Source organism: Grus americana, chromosome 1 (genome assembly GCF_028858705.1).
Source record: "Grus americana isolate bGruAme1 chromosome 1, bGruAme1.mat, whole genome shotgun sequence".
NCBI lineage: Eukaryota > Metazoa > Chordata > Aves > Gruiformes > Gruidae > Grus > Grus americana.
In genome coordinates this window covers 39060640-39081349 of record NC_072852.1, presented here as the reverse complement: position 1 = coordinate 39081349, position 20710 = coordinate 39060640, and the positions used below count along the sequence as shown (strand labels likewise).

The window sequence follows — 20710 nt, the reverse complement described above, 5'->3', positions numbered from 1 at the left end:
TGCTTAACGGTAAGTAGTACTTTACGCGCTGTGCTGGATGGCTGATGGAGGAGCCATGTCTGATCAGCCCAGTGGAAGTAATGGAGCTGCCATCATTTTGCACACCTACATCTATTACTATTCCCCATTATGGATTCCATAAGAGCAGAATTTCTACCTGGAGAGTAGAAGCGAGTTCTGTTATGCATTCTAGTGGCAAAGGAAGTTAGACAATTATAACTACCATTATTTATGGGATTTATATTACAGCATTACACAAAAGCATGAACTGTAGGTTCACCTCTCTTAAGCTCTATACAATCTCACAGCAAAAAGGCACAGCCTGTCACACTTTATTATTTAAAATCAAGTGTAACTGTTGAAATGGTGTTTAGAATTGCACTAGAATGCTCTTTTCCTTTAATTGCTTTGGAAAGCAAACAGAAAGTATCATCTTCTTGGTATGATCAGCACAAAGCAAAGGCGGATACATTTAGCACCTGGTGCAAATTGGCTTTCAGAAGTAAATTTTGATCCAACCAAGTGAACGGCCACTGCTCGGCAGGATATTGTGGTTAGGTCCTTGCAGGTGGTGAGGTGGAATTTGCTACACACAGGAGGTCCATCTTGGTCAGAGGCTGGCCAAACTGGCCATGGGCTGTACATCCAGAGGGACACCTGACTGGCAGTTGCTTTGCAAAATGGAGCGAACCAGGTGTGTTGTGAAGAGCAAACTGCAACTACATTTGGCAGAAGAATGACAGGAAAAATACCTGTAGAAGGAAGTTTTTGTTTTCTCCTGCACAAGAGAGGGTCTGTCTTCTCAGTGTTCATGGCACCTAGGATCCCTCCTTCACCGTCTTCCTCTCATTTGGAAGACTCCCTCTCATTCATAACCCTGCATAGAAATTATGAACAGACCATAGAAGAGGGGCATGAGTTAGAGCCACGTAGAAGAGTTAATAACTTCTCTCACACTTTCAAACACTTGTGGGCTTGTCCTCTGTGTGTCATGTCATCCCCCCAGTCCCCCTCACCTTGTGAACTTAATCTTTTTCTAGGACAGCTCCCATTTCCATTGAAGTTGGTACACATTTTCTGTTGCTGTCACTGAAATACGGATTTCAGTCTCCACCCATGTAAAATAACATCTTTGCTCTCTTAGGTATTGCACACCGTGGTAGCTGGTACCAATTTTAGTCTGAGTGGGATTCTTATTCCATGGTTTTCTTTTATACGTTCACATTGCTTATTTTACAGTTACATCATATATCTAGATTGAGATTCTCACACAGCAGTGTCTTATCCAGATATGATTGGTGTAACTGAACAGATTCAAATATAAATGGACAGCTACTCAGAGACCTACTGACCAAAATTCTCTATGCAAATGGTTCTTGTAACAGTTGACTAAATGCCAAAGTGTAATTGAAAGTATTTATAGCAAATTTCAGGTACTTTGAAATCTAAAATGAATGAGTGTCTCCTGAAATGCTAAAGAAAAAATATTTTAAAGACCAGTGGCAAAACAATAGCAAAGGTAGCAAAAAGTGTACCTCAATTAAAATAAATTTTTGTTTATTTGCCATTAGTTTATTTATGAAAATCTGTTTGCTCACAAAGGGAAGAAACGTGCTTCCAAACTCAACAGGAAAAGACAATTAATAAATTCCCCAGGAAAAGAAAAGCCTGATGCTAATAGATGAGTAGGCATGGAGCACTCCAAAACAATTTCTAAATCACAGAATGAGATTAAGATTTAAACTTTTTTTAATTTCTAATGGCATGCTTTTTTGAGGAGGGAAAGGCAGAGAGCCTAGGTTCTCATTTCCTCACTGCCTGTCAAACTCTTTATATTCATTTTGAAGTATTTCTAGCTTGTAGCTCTTCTTTCTGCCTTCTGTTTTTCCTTCTCTGCTGTCTCTCCAACTCCTCCTTTCTCCAGACAGTCATATGTGTCTCAGAGCCAACCGTGCAGGTGAGGCCAGCAGCAGGGTAGTACATGCTGTGTGCTCCCCCAGACCATGCTCTTCTTTGCCCTTTTGTCTGTATTGACCAGATGTTACTCTGAAGAGCGAGAGACTTGCGGACAGACCAGAGGCGCTGCAGCACACTTTCATTAAATGTGGTTTCTAAGAACTATCCACAATTGCATCACAAGAAAAGAAAGAAGGAAAATCTCAAAAACATGAGACCCAAAAACATGGTAGTTGGATTATATTTATATTTCCTCCCCAGATGGAAGTATGTTTTCAGCACTTTTTCTCTTTTCTTTTTTTCCTGCCAGCTTCCCAAACTGAGGACAATTATATCTCCTGATTAACTTAATGGCTCCCACTCTTTTTTGAATATCACAGTTCTTTGCTTTCATGGTAAAACTGGCCTTCATTGTGAATTCAGGCCACGTACATGCCATGTTCTTGGATAGCTTGGATTTCTGCTGCCTGGAAAGAGCACTGAAGAGAACACTGTAGCAATTTGACATTTGTTGTATTCTGCCATTAATTTTCTTAACCAGGGCTAAGCAGAAGACAGACATAATGGACCAGTCTCCTTTCCAGTCATTCACTAAGATCTATAAACTTCCAACTCTCATGTGGCAAGGCTGCTGTATGATTAATAACTTCTTATTCACTTACCATTGATAGCGGAGAAACATCAGTATTGTGTCGACCCTTAGCAAATACTGGCTATTACATTCTCAATTAGCTTGGTGGATTACTTTTCATCCTTCAGTCGGAGTCTTGTAGTGCATCAATGCCACACCTGTGTAAACGTTATCAGCATTACATCCCAGGGGATTTGTCATCATTCCCTAAATGCTCTAACAAGCAAGCAAGAGCTGCCACTCTTCTGCTGTGCAGTGGCAGCTTACGTGCTAGCCCACTGTTTGCCAGCCAGAGGCTTCCAGTGGGGTCTCGGGAGTTGGGTGCTTCTGGAAAGACCGTGTCAGATAAAGCTTAGTCGATGTGAACTGTGCCAAAACACTGATGAAAATGCCCCAAGTAGGAACACAAGGCCAACACTAGGCATGAAAATCCCAGTATTCTTTGCTGAATAAACACCACTAATTCTTCTCTCCTTTGATTCTTTGTGTGTACCATTTTCTTTATAGAGATAGTAAGAGGGAAATAGGAGGGGGTTGGGGTGGGGGGAAGCTGAAGGCCTAAATTTTCTGCAAATTGGGAAGAAACAAAGTAGCTCCAAAGAGTGTTTCTCCAGCTCTGCTTAAGTACCATGTTCAGCATTAGAAGAAAGCAACTCTCTGAACTTTTGCTAGTGATGCAGGTATCTTTTTTCCTTTTAAAGTTTGTCTATCTATAGGAAGAGAAATAGGAACATTTGAATTTTCTAACTTGTTTCAGGTTAGTTCTAGTAACATTTACGGAATGTGCGTCCTAGACATTTTCCACACTCGCTGAGCCGTTCAAAATGTCATTACCCACAGATCTAGGAAAAGTTGCCCGCCAGGCCAGACATCCTGGCTGAATACCAATATCATGAGATGGGCAAGGGAGCATTTGTTATTTTGATCTGAGGAGAAATCTGGCATTTTAAATTTTAAAATATACCTTCACAACTCAAAGATACTGCAGTTGATTGCTCTCCTGCTGTGATATTTTTTTGGTAATACATAAAAAGCATGCACTATATAAATACAGGAGCCTTTCTTGTTGCTGCAACACCTGTTGGGTATTGTTTAAGGAAAATACATTGAATTTAAGCTCACCCAGTGTTGAACTGTTCTCCATTGCTGACGATTGTTTGGTGAGACTAAAATTGCAAAATAATGCTAATGACTTCATGCAATATAATGAAATCAAATCTAATGGAGTTGTTATTCAACATAGTTGACAATTCAGAATTCAGAAGCTATTTTTTATTCTGTTACAAAAGCTTAAAACTTGTCCATCAAAAACATTGGATATATTTCAGGTTCTCTTAGTAAGACAGTTGCTCATCTTATCATGATTTTTGACTTTTCTCACAATTCTTTTAAGAAAGTTTGGTTTTAAAACTTTTGAATTATCTTTGATACTAAATACCTTCCGTTCAGTTCAAGAAAGAGATGAGTACTAGTATTTATACAATAGTAGTAACTTGTCTTTTCTCTAATAATATGCCCTTGCAGCCAATGCAGCCAACAGTCTCCTGGGCTGCATCAGGCCGAGCACTGCTAGCAGGTCCAGGGAGACGATCCTTCTCCTCTGCTCAGCCCTGGTGAGACACACCTGGAGTGCTGGGTCCAGTCCTGGGCTCCCCAGTGCAAGAGAAACATGGACCTACCGGAGCAGTTCATCAAAGGGCCACAAAGATGATGAAGGGGCTAGAGCATCTCTTTTATGAGGAAAGGCTGAAAGAGCTGAGGCTGTTCGGCCTGGAGAAGAGAAGGCTCAGGGGGATCTTATCAATGTCTATAAATATCTGAAGGGAAGATGTAAAGCAGACAGGGGCAATGGACACAAACTGAAACACAGGAGGTTCTTCCTGAACATCTGGAAACACTTTTTTACTGTAAGGGTGACCAAGCACTGGCACAGGTTGCCCAAAGAGCTTGTGGAGTCTCCATCCTTGGAGATACCCAAAAGTCATCAGGACGCAGGTCTGGGCAACCTGATCCTGGTGGCCCTGCTTGAACGTTGGACAAGATGACCTCCAGTGGTCCCCTCCAACCTCAACCATTCTGTGATTCTGTAACAAAATAGCCTGAAGTTATATTTTGATAGGAAAGAAGATAGAAAGATTTTAAAGGGAGTGAAATTTAGTGTCAATAGAACAGGGGGAGTTTTTCTATTGACTTCAATGTAATCAGGTTTTGGCAATAAAAAAGAAATTGCACAAGTGAGATTTTTATTTTTTTTAAATAATCCAGTACAACATGATTAACAAGTGTATCTGAAATGTAATCCTTTGAAAACGTTGTTTGATTACCAGTCGCTAGACTGAATGTGCTATTTTTTTCATTCCCTCTTTCATAAGAAACCAATTGCATCCCCTTGGCATTTATTGCAGATGAACAGGAGAGCTCTGGAGCAATTATTTATACTGTTGAGCTCAAGCGCTATGGTGGGCCTCTTGGAATTACAATCTCTGGTACTGAAGAGCCCTTTGATCCCATAATCATTTCCAGCCTTACAAAAGGAGGATTAGCTGAAAGGTAAATTGGAAAGCAAATTATTTTTAAACGTTCTTTTTGTCAAGATAAAGATTTATGTTGTTTACCTGAAGGTACTGATTTTCATGGTTTAGCAATTTATTTTTTTATAATTGTCCAGATCTGAGTTTATAATCTTTTTGCTGTTGTTTTTTGATCATTGCCAAGTTCAGGAGCATGAGCAATATCTTAACAGGATGTTCTTGCACATCCCATACAAGACAGAGCAGAGGATTGTGGTCTTTATTATAAATCACCTAGGGAAGACTAGTCAATCAAACTGCTCAGTCGCAGAAACATTTTAGCAGCCTTTTGAAAGCAGTAGCCTTGTGTAGTACAATAGGGAAGGAAAGCACTTCATGTGTCTGAGTTTATCTGAACTTATTGTATACTTGCCTGCCGCTTATCATATACACACACTGCATCTGTATGTGCAGTTACATACAACATAGCAAGCATTATCTGAGGCGTAGAAATGCTCCTCATGGTAAGTGATGGACAGAGAATAATGCAAATGCTAAGGTTTTCTATTGCCTGTTATTTCTAAGATAGGTAGAGTCATTGCAACTGGTACCTTTGGTGGTGGTTTCAGAGAGAACTTAACAGCACACAAATACAACACTGTGCACAGCCAGAACAAACTGCATTTACACAGAGAGAATTTATGTTCTTCTCTTGATATGATCCATCCTGAAAGCCAGGTTGGTGAGATAGCTGGTTACTTGCTCACACTGCCATTACCTGTTATGTGGTGAGACTTCTAGAAACTTGACTCATTTCAGTACTTACTGAACTGTCTGAGATTGCTTCTAAACAGGTGGGCTGCAATGACTATCATCCATAGGTGATTAACTCAGCTACCGCAGTAACACAGAAATCCACATCTCCCTGCCTCAGCTCTGCTCTTGTCACTACAACAAAGGTGACTTGCTTTAAGCGTTTCTAACAAAAGAATTGCTCTGTAACACAGCTGTAAAACCAAAATGAAAGAAAGGGAGATGAGACTTTCATGCTCCAAATATGCAAAGAAATTGCCTTTGTTGCTTTTATGCTCTCTTCTCAATGTTTTACTTCTCTCTCTTATTGTAGGACTGGGGCAATTCACATAGGAGACAGAATCCTAGCAATAAATAGTAGCAGTCTGAAAGGAAAACCTTTGAGTGAAGCCATTCATTTATTACAGATGGCAGGAGAAACTGTCACCTTGAAAATCAAGAAGCAGACAGATGGTGAGTATGGCCAAGGGTAGCATCAGCGGTCTTTAATGCGTTGTTGTTAGAGATTAACAAGCATTTAGGCCATCCCTGGAAAAACATCGTGTCAGTAGTAAAAAGTGTATTCTTAGAACTGCGGTAAAGCAATGACCACCCCCACCACCCTTTTTTTTTTTTTAATAATCCTATTCAGCTACCAGTCCCAAGAAATTTTCTGTCCCTGTGGGTCACGTAAGTGAATTGAGCGATGCTGAAGATGAAACCTCTGCTGCACAGAAATCCAGCAAACTCTCGGACATCTATTCCACTACAGTCCCAAGTGTTGACAGCGCAGTAGAGTCGTGGGATGGCTCTGGTATTGATACCAGCTTTGGAAATCAAGGTACTATCAAGAATGCAGTTGACATTTCAAGTAGAAATTATTGCCTTCATGGTTGACCTTTCTTTGCCTTAAAGAGAACTTTATCTGTACCAACTTTAAACCTTGTACTTTGTAATGTGCTGATGTCTCATTATGACCACACACCTTGCCAGGCAGCATGATTTCTTACACTTGGCTAGCCTCAGATTCATTCTTTCATGACAATGTGATGTGTTGTGAAGCATTTATCAATACATTAACAGGCTTTTGTTAGCTTTACTGACATCTGAATAGCCCAGTCCATAGCTCATCCACAACTAAATGAGTTTATCCTTCAAATACAGATCAATGCAAGGCGCAGAACACACTGAAGATGTTCACAAAGTTGATGCCCATATGCAGTAATTTTTAACTGACAACAGATTTATTATAAACTGCTGAAGGAGGAATGTTAGGCATTGCTTATGATTTGTAAATCATTTGCTTCTTCCTCATTCCTACAGCATTAACATCTAACTTTCAGCTCCCAAAAACAATCATTCTATTTAAAGACATGATTCTCCTTAACACTAAATTTTCAACTTCTGTTTGACTATTGTTTTATATAGGATTTTCAAATAATCTCATTTTAATTTGTAAGATACATTTATTTAGGCAGCGAGGGATACAAACATTTTGTAATATTCTAGATAACAAGAAAAATAACTTCCACACAGCTTCAGTGTTTTATTTAACTCTCTCTAAAATGTTTATTTCCATAGTAAAGCAGGTATTCCTACTACCTGGCAGGTATTTGGACAGGTAGATCCTTACCTCAAATAATTTTTTCTTGCTCAGTCTGGTTGCACACATTCTTTCCATTTTATATCTCCTTTTCTTTATCTTGCTTTCCAGGAGCACGGGTAGTAGCTCATGGACAGCTGTTTTGTACCCTCACAGAGAACTGAAACTGAGCTCTGCCCAACAGATTTCTCATATAAACTGAAGTTCTGTGCTGATTACTTTCATAGCTATTCTCTAATGCGCCTGCTCAGTGATTACACTGGTAGTTTCTTCTGGAAAGCAGAACTTTTCCTTTGAAACCTGCTGAGCTACTTGAGATCAAGAAGTAGCTGATGTCACTAGTAGTGGCCATTTTTTTCTGTTCTTTAATTTTTAAGTATTTCTTAGCCTTACTGCATATATTTGGCATCACCTTACTTTAAACAAGACAGTCTCAATACATTTAATTATAACTCCTGTTTTCTACATTTTAATTTGCTGTTACATGTAACATTTTACTTAGTACTCAACGTACTGGGTTATATTCCCCCTGTATAATTTGTATTTCACTGGAGTTAGAGTTGGGATTAATTTGTCCCCTTTTCTGTTTTTAACTGTTTTGGCCAGTTTATCAAAATAAATCCTGTTAGATTTTCTTCTGGTATTTTTAAATTCTAAGGAGAGGTATTGCTGAAAAAGTGCCAGAATGATAGTTCTCATTTCATGGGTGAATTGATATTTGCAGCAAATTGTTCAACCATCGAAAGGATTGAGGCCCAGACTGCTTTCCAAAGTCCTGATGATTCGGATGCCATGTCAAAACTAAACCAGTATCTCAAAGCAGATTTTTTTCTAACTCCCTTGAAAAAATCAGCCCAGACTTGGCTGGATACATGACACTTCTGCTAAACAGCCTGAGTGTAATCAGATTTGCGCCTTATCCCTTGCTGTGGTACTAATGTGACCCACATTTCTATTAAAGTTCATTCTGTCTTGACCTGTCAAGTTGAGTTTGGCTTCTTTCCAAACCTTTCTTGGCATAAGCACAGGCTAAGCAAATTGAGGAGTTTGGGAAATGTTTCTGGAACACCAGATAATGCTTTATCCTATTAGTTACTAATTTAATGCTGGTGAGCAGTCTTTTCTCTCCTTGAGTTAATACCCCATTTTGTACCTTTGTCTAATGTGTCTGCCTTACTAATCCGGAGCTTTCCCCACACAGCAGTCACATTTTCACAACCAAAACCCTTCCTAGAATCTGGGAGTATGTTAATGTCTGCCAATTAGCTGGAAAATGCACACAACTCTGTAGTTACATGGGATTTGAGGGAAACAGGTCTAGACTGATTTATGGAAGCAAATTGCTCTCTTTAGAGAGGTGACAGCAGTGATATTTGTTAGTCATCAACAAAATAGAGCTTCCTAGTTCAATATGCACATCAGAAAACACCAGCTAGAAAAGGAATATGTCAAGATGAAATATATATATAGCAGCTTTACCGTGATGGATTTTGCTTACCAGATCAACATCAGCTTGTGACAAGTTGATCCATGCATTCTTCCTGATACATCACTTGGAAGCCAGACTGTCTGGTTCCTACTTGGAATTCAAATTACACTTAATTCAGTTAAAGAAATACTATTGAACTAATACCAATATTGCTTGTATGATAAAAGCACCCAGAAAAAAACTCTTAAGATATAAAGGCCATCTGATGCCACTTACACAGCGTTGAGATATTTGGAACTGGCTGATAGAGAAATCCCTTTCTGCAAGGTGAGCTTTCCAGGGGTGTATATTGGTCCCTGGCATGTGTGCCCATCATGAGATGGGCCTTTTCTCAGTTCTTGGAGCCCTAGCAAAAAGCAGTAGCTCTGCTAAGTGCAAGTCCCCCTTCCATAAAGGGGAATGGGTACAGAGATTCCCATGTTGGCCTTTATGCAGGGCTGTGACAGCTCATTAATACAAGGTATTAATGAGTCCTTGCCTCAGCGATGCCGCGACAGCCACCCTCCTTCCTGTTCTGGCATTACTCCAGTCAATGGTCACGCAAGAGCCTCTGCACCATGACAACTTTTGCATCTAGGTGGCCATTCTACAGATTAGTAGTATTGTGCATAGTTGACACTGATATGTCACTAATTTTTGGCTGCTTCGCTTCCAATTTTGAGAAAGTTACCAGGAGGAAGAAAAAACTTTATGCTACTCATCTGAAAAGTCAAGTTGATGGGCTTTTTTAATCATAGAATCATAGAATGGTTTGGGCTGGAAGGGACCTTAAAGATCATCTAGTTCCAACCCCCCTGCTGTGGGCAGGGACACCCTCCACTAGACCACATTGCCCAAAGCCTCATCCAACCTGGTCTGCACCCCTGCAAACTTTTTTCAGTAGGTCTGAAGCACAGTTTTCTTAATAGCTTAAGTTTAATTTTGGGCATGTTACACATGACCATGTTAACACATAATTAACACATCCATAACATGTGTGATTTATTCACTGGTATTCAATGTATGATGTCAAATTGGAAACTGATAAATTGTGAAAATGTCCAGAACTAAACATCAGAAGCAGCTGAGACAAAAACAGTAGGAGAATAGTGTTGGATATATTTAAGATTTTACTTTCAATGGACTTTCAAAGGAGAAGCTCTAGAGCACACCTATTCTCAGGCATAATTCAGGTCATTTATTCTTCTAAATAGCTGACTACTACTGCAAAAAAAGGTAGCAATCATGAGTCCATATCCAAGTTCTAGGGAACCTAGTTCCACAGATGTGCTCTTCTGTCATCACAACATATGCAGTGCTGTAAATACATAATTCATCTTTTTAGGACACAGCTATCAGGCTTCAGGATACAACTTCAATGCCTATGAATGGAGGAGTCCTAAACAGACTAGTCTGTCCCCTCCAAGCAAACCACGAAACCACCCTTTTCATGATACAGGACTGAGTGATGATGAATGGGACCGACCTACAGCAAGCAGGTAAGTTCACATACGAGTTTCTGTTTTCTGATTTTCAGCTGCAGCAGTGCCTAAAAAATGAACACTTACTGTCTGAAATGAAATTATGTTTTTCTAACACAAGTGTAACAACTTTTCCTTTAAATATGAGATAAGAAATTTATTAGGGTAGACTCGTGACATTTATGTAAGATTATGATACCAAAACCAAGACATATTTATTTTTATTTACTTCAGACAAAAAACCACAGCATTTACCTCTTACGAATAAAAAAAAAAAAAAATCTTAAAAAAAAAAAAACAAAGAAAAATTAGAGCATTCCCCTGGGTAAGCTTCAAAACAAACCTGCTCTGTTTTCCACTCCACAAAACAAAACCTACAAATAAAGCAGCTAAAGACAACTGGCATGTTAATCTTTTGACTTCCATGAAAATTCTTCATTTTCGTTTGGGCAAAGAAGCAGAAATTAAAGTCTTCTTCCATAAATGCTTGAGACATCTGCAGTGATTCAGTAGGAAAACAAAGCAACTCAGGTAGAAATGTCTTGTCCAAATCTATGGTAGTTTGCCATGCCCTCCTCTTCTGAGAAGTAAATCTCGTCAATTAATTTCTCTGCAGGCAAAAGAACTTCCTGAGGGAAAAATGCGTAGTTGACAATGCTTGGAGATAGTAAAAGATCCAAAAACCCAAAAGTCTCTTATTGTCTAAGAATAGTCCGGCAGTGGAACCACTGCAGAAGCTTGGGTAATTCCTGCCAAAGAACAGTTCTTCCGCAGACAAGGGAACAGAGGCATCCTAGTCAGAAAGATTTCAGTGCTCTTTGTACCCATCCTCAGGACTTGCAGACATGCATGTCCTTCATTAGAAATAGAGTTTCTTGGTGTAGCAGCACAACGAGCCTGAAATCCCAGTCTGAGAAATTCAAGTATAGCACTAAAGAAAACCTTTCTGGTTCCTGTAAAAACATAGTGGAGAAGTAAATCCCTAAGGTTCAGTCTTTTACGTTTGAAATGCAAATCAAGGCAAGGCTTAGATGCCAGTGCTGCTTTTCAGAAGCTGAGTAACAAATCCTCTGATACAGCAGATTGCCCAGTGGCATTTTATCTGGAGACAAGTCTGGCAAGATGATAGCTAAGATATGGGCAAGTGTGAATTCTCAGTCCAGATCCAGCTCCTTTGGTCCCTACTAGCCAGAAGCATACAAGAAGTTTTCATAGGCTAGTAGCGGGCAGTATTTAATAAAGGAAATGACCGCAGTTTTATTCATGCCTCCCATTCTTGGTAAGTTAATATCTTTAATTTAATAGCAGCATCTTTATCCATATTTAAAGGCCATCTTTTGTTTATCAGATGAGATGCAGCAATAGATTCCAGAACACCTACTGTTTTGCAGTTACCTAAGTAATAGGCTGAAAAATTTGATGAGCAGTGAACTGGGAAGCTGGATTGTAAAACACAGAATCTTCTAAATGAAAAGCATCTATTCTACTGCTATTTAAAGTACTATTCAACAGAAAGTATGCACACTAAAGAATCTTGCTCTACTTGTCAATGTGATTACACCTAAGATATATGGCACAAATTAAACTAATGATTATTTTAACCCTGCATCTGTAAAATGGATTATGCCACACCTGATGGTGTTCCTATACCAAGTGCTGGAGTATTTGAGAAGGGCATGTCTGTTCTTCCAGCTGGTTACAGGGATCCCCAGAAAACCACCTCGGCTAAGCAACTTATCTTCTTCTCTAACACTAAAAAGTAATTTTTTCTTACCTTTATTTTGTGTAGCACAGCTTCCAAGAATATGTGGCAACAGAAGGATCCTGAGACACTGGGAGAGAATCAAGAAAACCATTTAAAGCAAACTTCCATAGAAAGATCAGGGGGTGAGAGCATCAGGAGCATGAAGAAAGAGGGCAAGCTATGGAAAGGTGCCTCTGGTGGGCAAAGGAAAGGTGGGGGACAGCTGGAAGAGTGGAATACTACCAGGTAGGAGAACAAATTGTGCACAGGAGTGAGATTCATCTGGGCTGAGGCAGAGCCAGGGGGAGGGGGGCTTTGAAAGAAGGAAAAATAGTTGAAATGAGAAAAAGGAGAAAAACAGAGTAAAAGCAGAAAACACATCATTAACATGCCATTGAGCAACAATGAAATTTCAGTCTGCAAGTGAATGAAACCGGAGAGCTTAAACTGCTCTGTAGCCTGGTGTCTACCATCACTGGCAGGTAGGATGAGTCTGTTACAGTTCCTGTTCCAGGGAAAATTTTTGCACATTAAAACAATACTTACAGGAATGAGTCTGCCAGATCCTAGAACATCTTATCACCTCCTGAATTAAAAAAAGAAAAAAAAAGGATTTCATCTCTCATATGTCAATAAGAAGCAAATCATAAGCACCTCTGTCTTCATATCTGTCGCACTACCTCTCCTTCAGCATTTTTATACATCAAATTTCTGATGGCTCTTTGACTAAGCATCAGAAAAGTAAATATATTTATTATAGGTCAAACAATATTTCACATGACATAAAATCAGTCTCTCAGGTTTCAGAAAAAAAAGCCATCTAGATGAGAAATTATTTTGGTACCTCTTTTTTCCTGGTGCAGTAGCTCAGCTACAAATTAGTTTATTCATGTGGCTGTAATGGAGATGCAAAAGTTGAGCATTTCACACACCAGGAGACAAGACTCAGAGGAAAGGCAAAAGAGGAGGTGAGACCAGAAAAAGGAATTGCTTCAGCTAAAAAGAGGTCCAGACATATAGGCATCATGATTTCAGATTTCACAGAAGTCAGAGAAGAAATGGACCTCCTGTTCTAGGAAATCCAATCTTTGCTGTCACAGACAATTGCCTCAAATAATCCTATTCATTAACTCAAGTTCCATTTTATATTGGAATATTAGTATGCAATATAAAGAAAGCTATTGTAACGGATAAATTAGTGTATGTTCAACATTGGCTATTAAAATAACTACTTAGTTTTATTGAAAGAGCTAATTTCAGAAGTCAAGGATCTTTCTAAAAGCATGTTTTAAATACTTCCTTGTCTTGCCTGGGAGGAATTGCATCTGTGATCTGAGTAGGTATTCTCACCGTTGCTGTATCTATTGCAATATCTTAGAAGAGACACTGATGCTAGATGGACAATCATTGCAATAAGAGATTGAAATGGCTGACCATTGTCTGCTTGACTGATCATAACTGTAAGAAAGCATCTCTGAGGCAGAGTATCGTGTGTGAAGCATTCAAGCTGTCCTCCCTTGTGCTGGGCAATTCTATTTAAAAGCTGTTCTGTTAACAGTGTTACATTCACGCTATTCTCAGTAATACATTTTTGTCAAGCAAGGCCTCAAATGCTTCCGTAATAGAGTTTGCTCTGTTTATGTGCTGTTAAGCACCAGTAGCTGCAGTCCATGGGCAGCTGCTCCAAAGTAACAGCTTGCTGCCACCAAAAGGGCAAATTCTCATTCTTTCCTTCCTCACCCTTCCCCTTTGCCTTTCACATAATCAGCCCCCTCCCGTGCAGCAGCTCTGACGCTTGTGTGAACCTTCATTGAGCTGATTCCCCTTGCTAAGACAGCAAAAAACCTCCTGTACATACACTGTAATGGTTTTGCTTTGGGCTGTTGCTGCAGTCCAGAGTTGGCGTTTTTTATCAGACCTCTCTTGCTGGGCAACTTCCCTAAGCATCGCTGTCGCCAACATCTTGCTGAAGAGTGCTAGCAATAAGGCTTCGCTGCGTTTATGAACCACCAGAGACCCAAGGCTCCATGCAAGACAGTTGCATCCCTGAAAGTTTCTCTGTGTTTGTGTACGAAACAACTGGAGCAGTTTGTATGATGGCAGTCAGGTGGGCTTAAATTGATAATGATAAATGCAGCTTAGGCTGAAGGAATCAGGTAAAAAGCACTACCATCCCTCTTGCAAAATGCTGTTTGCAAAAATGAGGGCTCTTTTTGTATTCCCTAGGAGAAGTCTTTAAGGTTGAAAGGTTTTATTGCAAATATTTGTTGCATGGAGCAGCTCTGTACACAGCGACTGGTTGATTCATTAATTTTCATAGGGAGGTCCCAGTTTCGGTCCAGTAAAAAAGTGTATTGAATTGTTCTTGGAATCCATTTATCTCCTTACTGAATAACTGGCTGCTCAGATCCTGCCAGCTGCTAGCGACTGCCAGGTTATGAGAAGACTTGTCTGTCATGTGCTCTGCATATCCATCCAGCCTCTCCCCATCAGCGACTCTTCCTCACTCTTCTGCCTACCTACTGTAACGTTCTGTCATTCAAGTTGCAATCTGTGTCAAGGCACATGTATGAAATATATTTTTCGAGGGGAAAAAAAGTCCACATTTTTTTAACCTCTCATTGTAAATCTAGCTTTGCAGGTACCCATGATAACACCGAGGCTGACCAGGAGGAAAATTTCTGGTCTCAGGCTCTGGAGGATTTAGAGACCTGTGGCCAGTCAGGAATTCTGAGGGAACTAGAGGTAGAACAATCTTAACCTTTCTTTCCAATTATAGAGAAATATAATGGTTTTGGTTTGGTTTACATTCATTTTATTTTCTCCTTTTTTTTTTTTTCTTTTAAGTTGCACTAATCACACCAATTCATTTAAAAGCTTTAACCCCTCTCCACAGGACAAGGCTGACAGGCGTCTGTGTTTGAGAAACATGACTCTCTTGGTACCTACCCTTTACCTTTATATTTTTGCTTGTGCAGCTGCCTCCCCCGCCCCCAACCGGAGCTGTTTTCTTTTGTACAATGCAACCAAAATTCTATAAACATGTTCACCCCAGAGCTTTTGACTTGCAGCTTCTGCTGTGCATAACCATTGCTGCTGTCTGCACAGGCAGCAAATGGCGCAGAACTTCTGAAGTGGGCATAACCTTCCCGCAGCAATGCATCCCATTCTCTGACAGACGCTTTCTGCAGCTTTTCTTAGCATGTTGTAGGTTGTCTTTTAATTTGAAACTTAATTTGATTAAGATGAACATAAAAGAAAATAATCTTTCCAAAATGTTTACTTCTAATCTTAACACTCTGCAAAAAAAAGCTGCCAGTGTGAGAAATGTTCGTTATACAGCAATTTTGTCAGTACGTAACAATTTTTCACATTTCATCTTGAAGTTCATTGCAAATCTAACCGTGCTTCGTGCTTTGTGTTAGATTGTGAGGGGGGTAGAGGGGGAAGGAAACGCAGAGTAACTTTGGGTCTTTATTTTTCTAATCACCTTTTCTCTTAAGTTGTCTAATCAGAACAGTTAAGATTATACTGCCACTTAAAGCTGTGGAATGAAAGGTCCTAAAGTATTTTCTTTTATGTTCTTTTAAATTCCTGGAGCTGCAAAACTGGCAGAATCTCATTTTCATTTTTATGTTATATAAAGTCCTTTAGCAGCCAGGAGGAATGTGAATGGCATAACTGGGTGAAAGTTTTTCAGTTCAGATTAATTTACTTCCTCAGATTTATGGCTTTTGTATTGCATGTATGGGTAACAAAATGTGATTGTCATGTATTTGTTATTGCAAACCAGAGAAATGTAAGAGAAAATGTTATACTGGTTTAATTCCATAGTTAGATACAGTTCGGTACCGCAGGTTTCTCTTGCAATTTTCAATATTCAGAGCACAATAAAAGGATATGGAAATAGATAATTCAGAAATGGAAATAGATCATTCAGGCTGACCAGAATTCAGTTACTTCGGCAAGTTGAATTTCCCTCAGCCTTTCACAAAAGTGAAATTCAGAACTGTAGATGCCATATCATTTATAGCATCACCTTGCTGCACAACCCGCAGCTTTGAAAAGAAAGCAAGACTCATGCAGTACGACTGGATGCTAAGAATGGCGGTGCCTCTGGTTTATGAAGTGCCATTGCATTGTCAAGGACTCCTCCACGTTTTTCATTCCAAGGTCTTCAGCCAAAGAGCAAAGAAAGACTTGTTTGCCGAGTCCTCTGGCTGCCTTTGCTCCATCAGGCAGTAATATCAGTCATTACTGAGCACAAGAGAGACTGTTAAGGCTACAATCTATTATCTCATACTGAAAGTAGTGCTGGAGCTGGGAGAAAGAAGGGTGACAGACACGCTCACTAGAGTCAGAAGCAAATGTTTATTTGCCTGTTTTCCCCTTATCTTTTCCCCCTTCATTTTTACTTCTCATTTTCAAGCAGGCTGCCTTTATCCTGTCCCAGTCAGAGTTCAGGTTATGGCCTTTTAATTTCCCTTTTTTACTTATCCATCAGGACCAGGGAGAATAAATAGGAAATTGAGCCTACCTTATCCCAGCAGTGGCACCTCTGTACGGTGCCTCCCGTTCCCCAGAGCACAAATTCTTTCACAAGGGAGGAGGCTCTGTGCTGTGCACGGGTGCTTTTCATGTCGGTCCATTCCACCCAGTGGATGAGAAGACTGCTGTCGTCCTTCAAGATTTCACCCTCCGTATATAGTTACATCTAACATAAAAGGCTAGCTTTTACTGAGATTAAAGCCAGTAGTGAGCCAGGGGCTTGTATCTCTGAAGTACTACTGCTAAGCTAAGGCAGCTACTCTTGCAATATGCGTGTTATGCAAAGTTTCTTTCCAGGCAGTGAGCTTACCTGCACTGAGCATCCCGGCCTGGGGTGGTATCCGGGCACGCTCTCTGCCAGCGCCGACTCTAGAGCTGCTTACATATTCTGCTGACTCACATTTTTTTACCTTGCACGCACAGTCTGAATTCTAAATGCCTTCCTATAGCTCCGATTCCAACAAATGCGATTATGCCGCAACTTAAATGTCATTTTACTTACATGTAAAATATTTTTTAAAGAAGCAATTGTACTACACACTCTTCAGTCTGCCAGGGGACTAGCTTACAAGCATAGCCATTCTAGTGCTCAGTATTTTAGTTTGAAATGCCATCTAGAAACTTTTGCCCATAGGGTTCTGTTATCGTTGCTGTGTTTTGTTGTGGTCCTTTATTTTATAGTGACTTGCAAGCAGATTGAACATCTATCCTCTTGCCTTTTGCTGTGCCCTGAGTGATTGTGTTTTAACAAAGAATAGAGATGGTTTTCCTACTGCTATGAATTAACCACTTACTTAACCCACATTCTGTGTTAAAAATTAACCTGTTCTTTACTGCTCCAGGCCACAATTATGTCAGGAAGTACAATGAGTTTGAATCACGAAAACCCACAACCTCGTAGCCAGCTGGGAAGACAAGCCAGCTTCCAGGAAAGAAGTACTGTAAGGCCACATTACAGTCAAACTACCCGTAGCAACACATTGCCGTCAGATGTGGGGAGAAAGTCCATGGTTCTGAGAAAAATTAAGCAAGAAATGAAAGAAATCATGTCACCAACTCCTGTGGAGTTACACAAGGTCTGTAATTTTTCTTCGGGCAGCTTTGAAATAATATATTCAGCATAGGGAATCTAATTATGTGGCAATACAGTAAGCACTTTTTATAATGACTCCACAGATGTAATTTGGGGGCCATGCATATTAGTTCTTACAAACACATTAATGATATATCCTTGTGGGGGAAACAAACAAACAAGATGCATCCTTGTCTACTATTTTGTTTTACAATAAATCCTCAAAAGGGACTGCTCTTTTACAAGGAGGATCCGCTAGTAATTTGAATTGACAATACCAATAACTCATCTGTGCAAAATGTGTTCATTAAGAAAGCAAAGTTTAATTTCTAGAAAATACATTTCTTTAGGAAATTACTCAGGAGGGTTTGTGACTCCCATTGGTCCTTTTTCAAATTAACACTCATTTTGAATCAAATACGTGAGACTCAATGTACATAATATAGAATGTTATTTCAAATTAGCTATTGCTTCTCTTCTCTTTATAATTCCTTTGCTCTGAAAAGGATAAATGATCTTCAGTCTGTGCAACTTTTCACTGCTCAAGACTGTTGAAATCACCTAGTGATATGAAGGTGGCTCTGCACCCCAAAGAACTGCTGCATAAAGTATCTTCAGATATGCACAACAAACACCCTACCAGCTTAAGTTTCAAGTCCAGTGAGGCCATTAACAACAACCAGTTTCCGAAACTTCGGGGAACGTTATAATGCTGCTCTACTTGATGGGAATGAGCACCCCATCCCCTGCACCCATCTTCAACTTAAAGGTCTGAGATCTTCCCAGAGAGGAGGCAGAGAAATTTTGTTACGAGGTCACGCGTTGTAATTCTCGAGGGAGTTGGTTTGGTTTCTAGTCCCTGCGGATTTGCCTGAGTTTAGTTCATAGTCCGTTCAGTGCAGTAAAGACTCACTGAGTATGGGCTAAATGAATGTTTATAGAAAATAGCAGAGAGTGGATCTTACATATGGAAAATGAATCCTTTGCGAATGTAAGCAATCAATAGGATGTGTTGTGACAGTTTTAAACTATCCATGTTTCCAGCTCAGCGTGAGGTATAAACCAAAACTACGCCAGTAGGCATTTCATAGTGTGTTCACGTTCAGCAGAGGCACAGTTTTCTCCTTTGGATTATAAAACCAGCCTTTAGTGACTGATAAAATAAATCCTTTGCTGGAGGGGAGGAGTCAGATTTCTATTAATGAGTCAGTATTCAATGATAGCTAACAGCTTTTAGAGTCCTGGACAGTAAAAAATACCCTGTCCTCGAGCTTGTGCTCTCTCTTCAGTTTTCTTTTTTTTAAGATTGCTGTGACCTTCCGTTTTAGTAATTTCCAGTTTTTGTTCAGACAATATACCCACTTTTGCACTGTCTGCTGAAGTGATAATGACTTTGCTTATACTGTCTGTTCTGTCATCCAGAAAAGAGTCATTTCCTTTCTAAAAATGTAAAAAGTTGAAGCTGCACCAAGGATTTTCCAAATCCTTGCAGTCATTTAAGAAAAATAGAAACCAGTGACTGAACCTTACGGTCTGATTCACCAAAGTGGGCTTGTACCCCTATGGTGACACGAGCAGGTTAACCCAAGCATCGTGGGTTATCATGACACATGCTGTTGTATTCATGCCCATCTTAGCAAGTTCTTTTTACTTTTCTTACTGTTTCTTGTGTAGCAGTGTGCCTGTTGCTTTCTCTCCTACCCTTAATTTTTGTATCATCAGACCTCTAGTTTAACACTAATAACCTGTTAGTTGCTGTTTCTCATGGACAACTTGTCCAACCATAGTCTTCCAAAACAGGTGCAATGCCACGGGAATTACTTCAGTGTCAGGCAAATGCCTTGATTTAAGTATTTTTGGTAACAGATCTTGCTGGCAAATGTGCTCTGCCCTCTGCAGGCAAATGTCTTCATCAGCTGGGCCACTGACAGGACAACTAATGAAATAAGAACTCTTTTGGAACACTCTGATGGTATAAACAGTTTTGGAAATACAAGCTAAGACATTCAGGCATGTACTTGACTGGATGCTGCTGAGCCTTCCCAGTTTCTTCACCAGGGCAGTTCAGGTGCTTTTTTACTGTCTCAGTGCAATGAGTCTGCATGCCTATGTGCCATGTAGATCAGAGTTCATACCTTAGTTTGATTACAGAAAGGTGGATCAGCTAAGGTCGATGTTCCACTGGTTTTTCGTAATCTGATTGTGAGAGAGCAAGAATAGATGATTCTACCAAAGAAAAAGCCACACATAAAAATGAAATGCAGCAATAGCCAGTCCAACTGTGTAGGGTAAGAGAATAAGACTGGATAAAAACTGCTCAGGCTACAAACACAAATGAGTAACTCTAACGGAACAGCCCAATGACATTACTAGCTTGTCCTTCTCAGCTATACTCCTGTCAGAACAGTAACACAGTCCTGAGGATTGTTTTGCTTCATGCTGCAAACACTGCAGCAAAGTTAACCTGAATTCTTCACTGCTCTTTCTTACTTCACTCCTTTACATTCACCAAATGTGTACTTGAACTGTCTTTGTCCTGAGGAAGCTAGGATTGAGATAAGTGTTGTACAAATCTCTTCAAACATTTGTTCTAGATGGTTTAATAAGTAACGTTTAATTTAGCTGGGTAGCATATTGCTATATCAGTACCCAAATTTAATTAATGCCTTTAATTGATTTTTCTCTACCTAGGAAATCATACAGATTAATATTTTTCTAAAAATCATTGTGAACCAGTTTTTAAAAGTTTCATAGAGCACGCATTCTTCTGAGACCAAAAATATGCACAAGGCATCAGATAATTTTTTAATAGTATTATTGCAAGTAGTCATTAACCTGAAATTACAGTTGTTTAAAATACCTCAATAACTGATCTTTGCAAGATGTATAAATTTAAATTAAGCAT

The 20710-nt window shown here is 39.7% G+C and overlaps 1 protein-coding gene across 11 annotated transcripts in view; it reads left to right on the top strand.

Moving 5' to 3' along the window:
- GRIP1 (glutamate receptor interacting protein 1) overlaps positions 1-20710 on the top strand; it is a 328500-nt gene that overhangs the window by 302396 nt on the left and 5394 nt on the right. For 5 of the 11 annotated variants that reach the window (XM_054816101.1, XM_054816091.1, XM_054816081.1 and 2 more), the window contains 8 exons: positions 4993-5137; positions 6224-6363; positions 6542-6730; positions 10306-10459; positions 12231-12431; positions 14819-14930; positions 15082-15126; positions 17576-17809. In XM_054816101.1, the coding sequence (XP_054672076.1) occupies positions 4993-5137; positions 6224-6363; positions 6542-6730; positions 10306-10459; positions 12231-12431; positions 14819-14930; positions 15082-15126; positions 17576-17809 (1220 nt within the window). The remainder of the gene's footprint in view (positions 1-4992; positions 5138-6223; positions 6364-6541; positions 6731-10305; positions 10460-12230; positions 12432-14818; positions 14931-15081; positions 15127-17575; positions 17810-20710) is intronic. The other 6 variants (XM_054816071.1, XM_054816125.1, XM_054816117.1 and 3 more) reach the window with 2 other exon arrangements.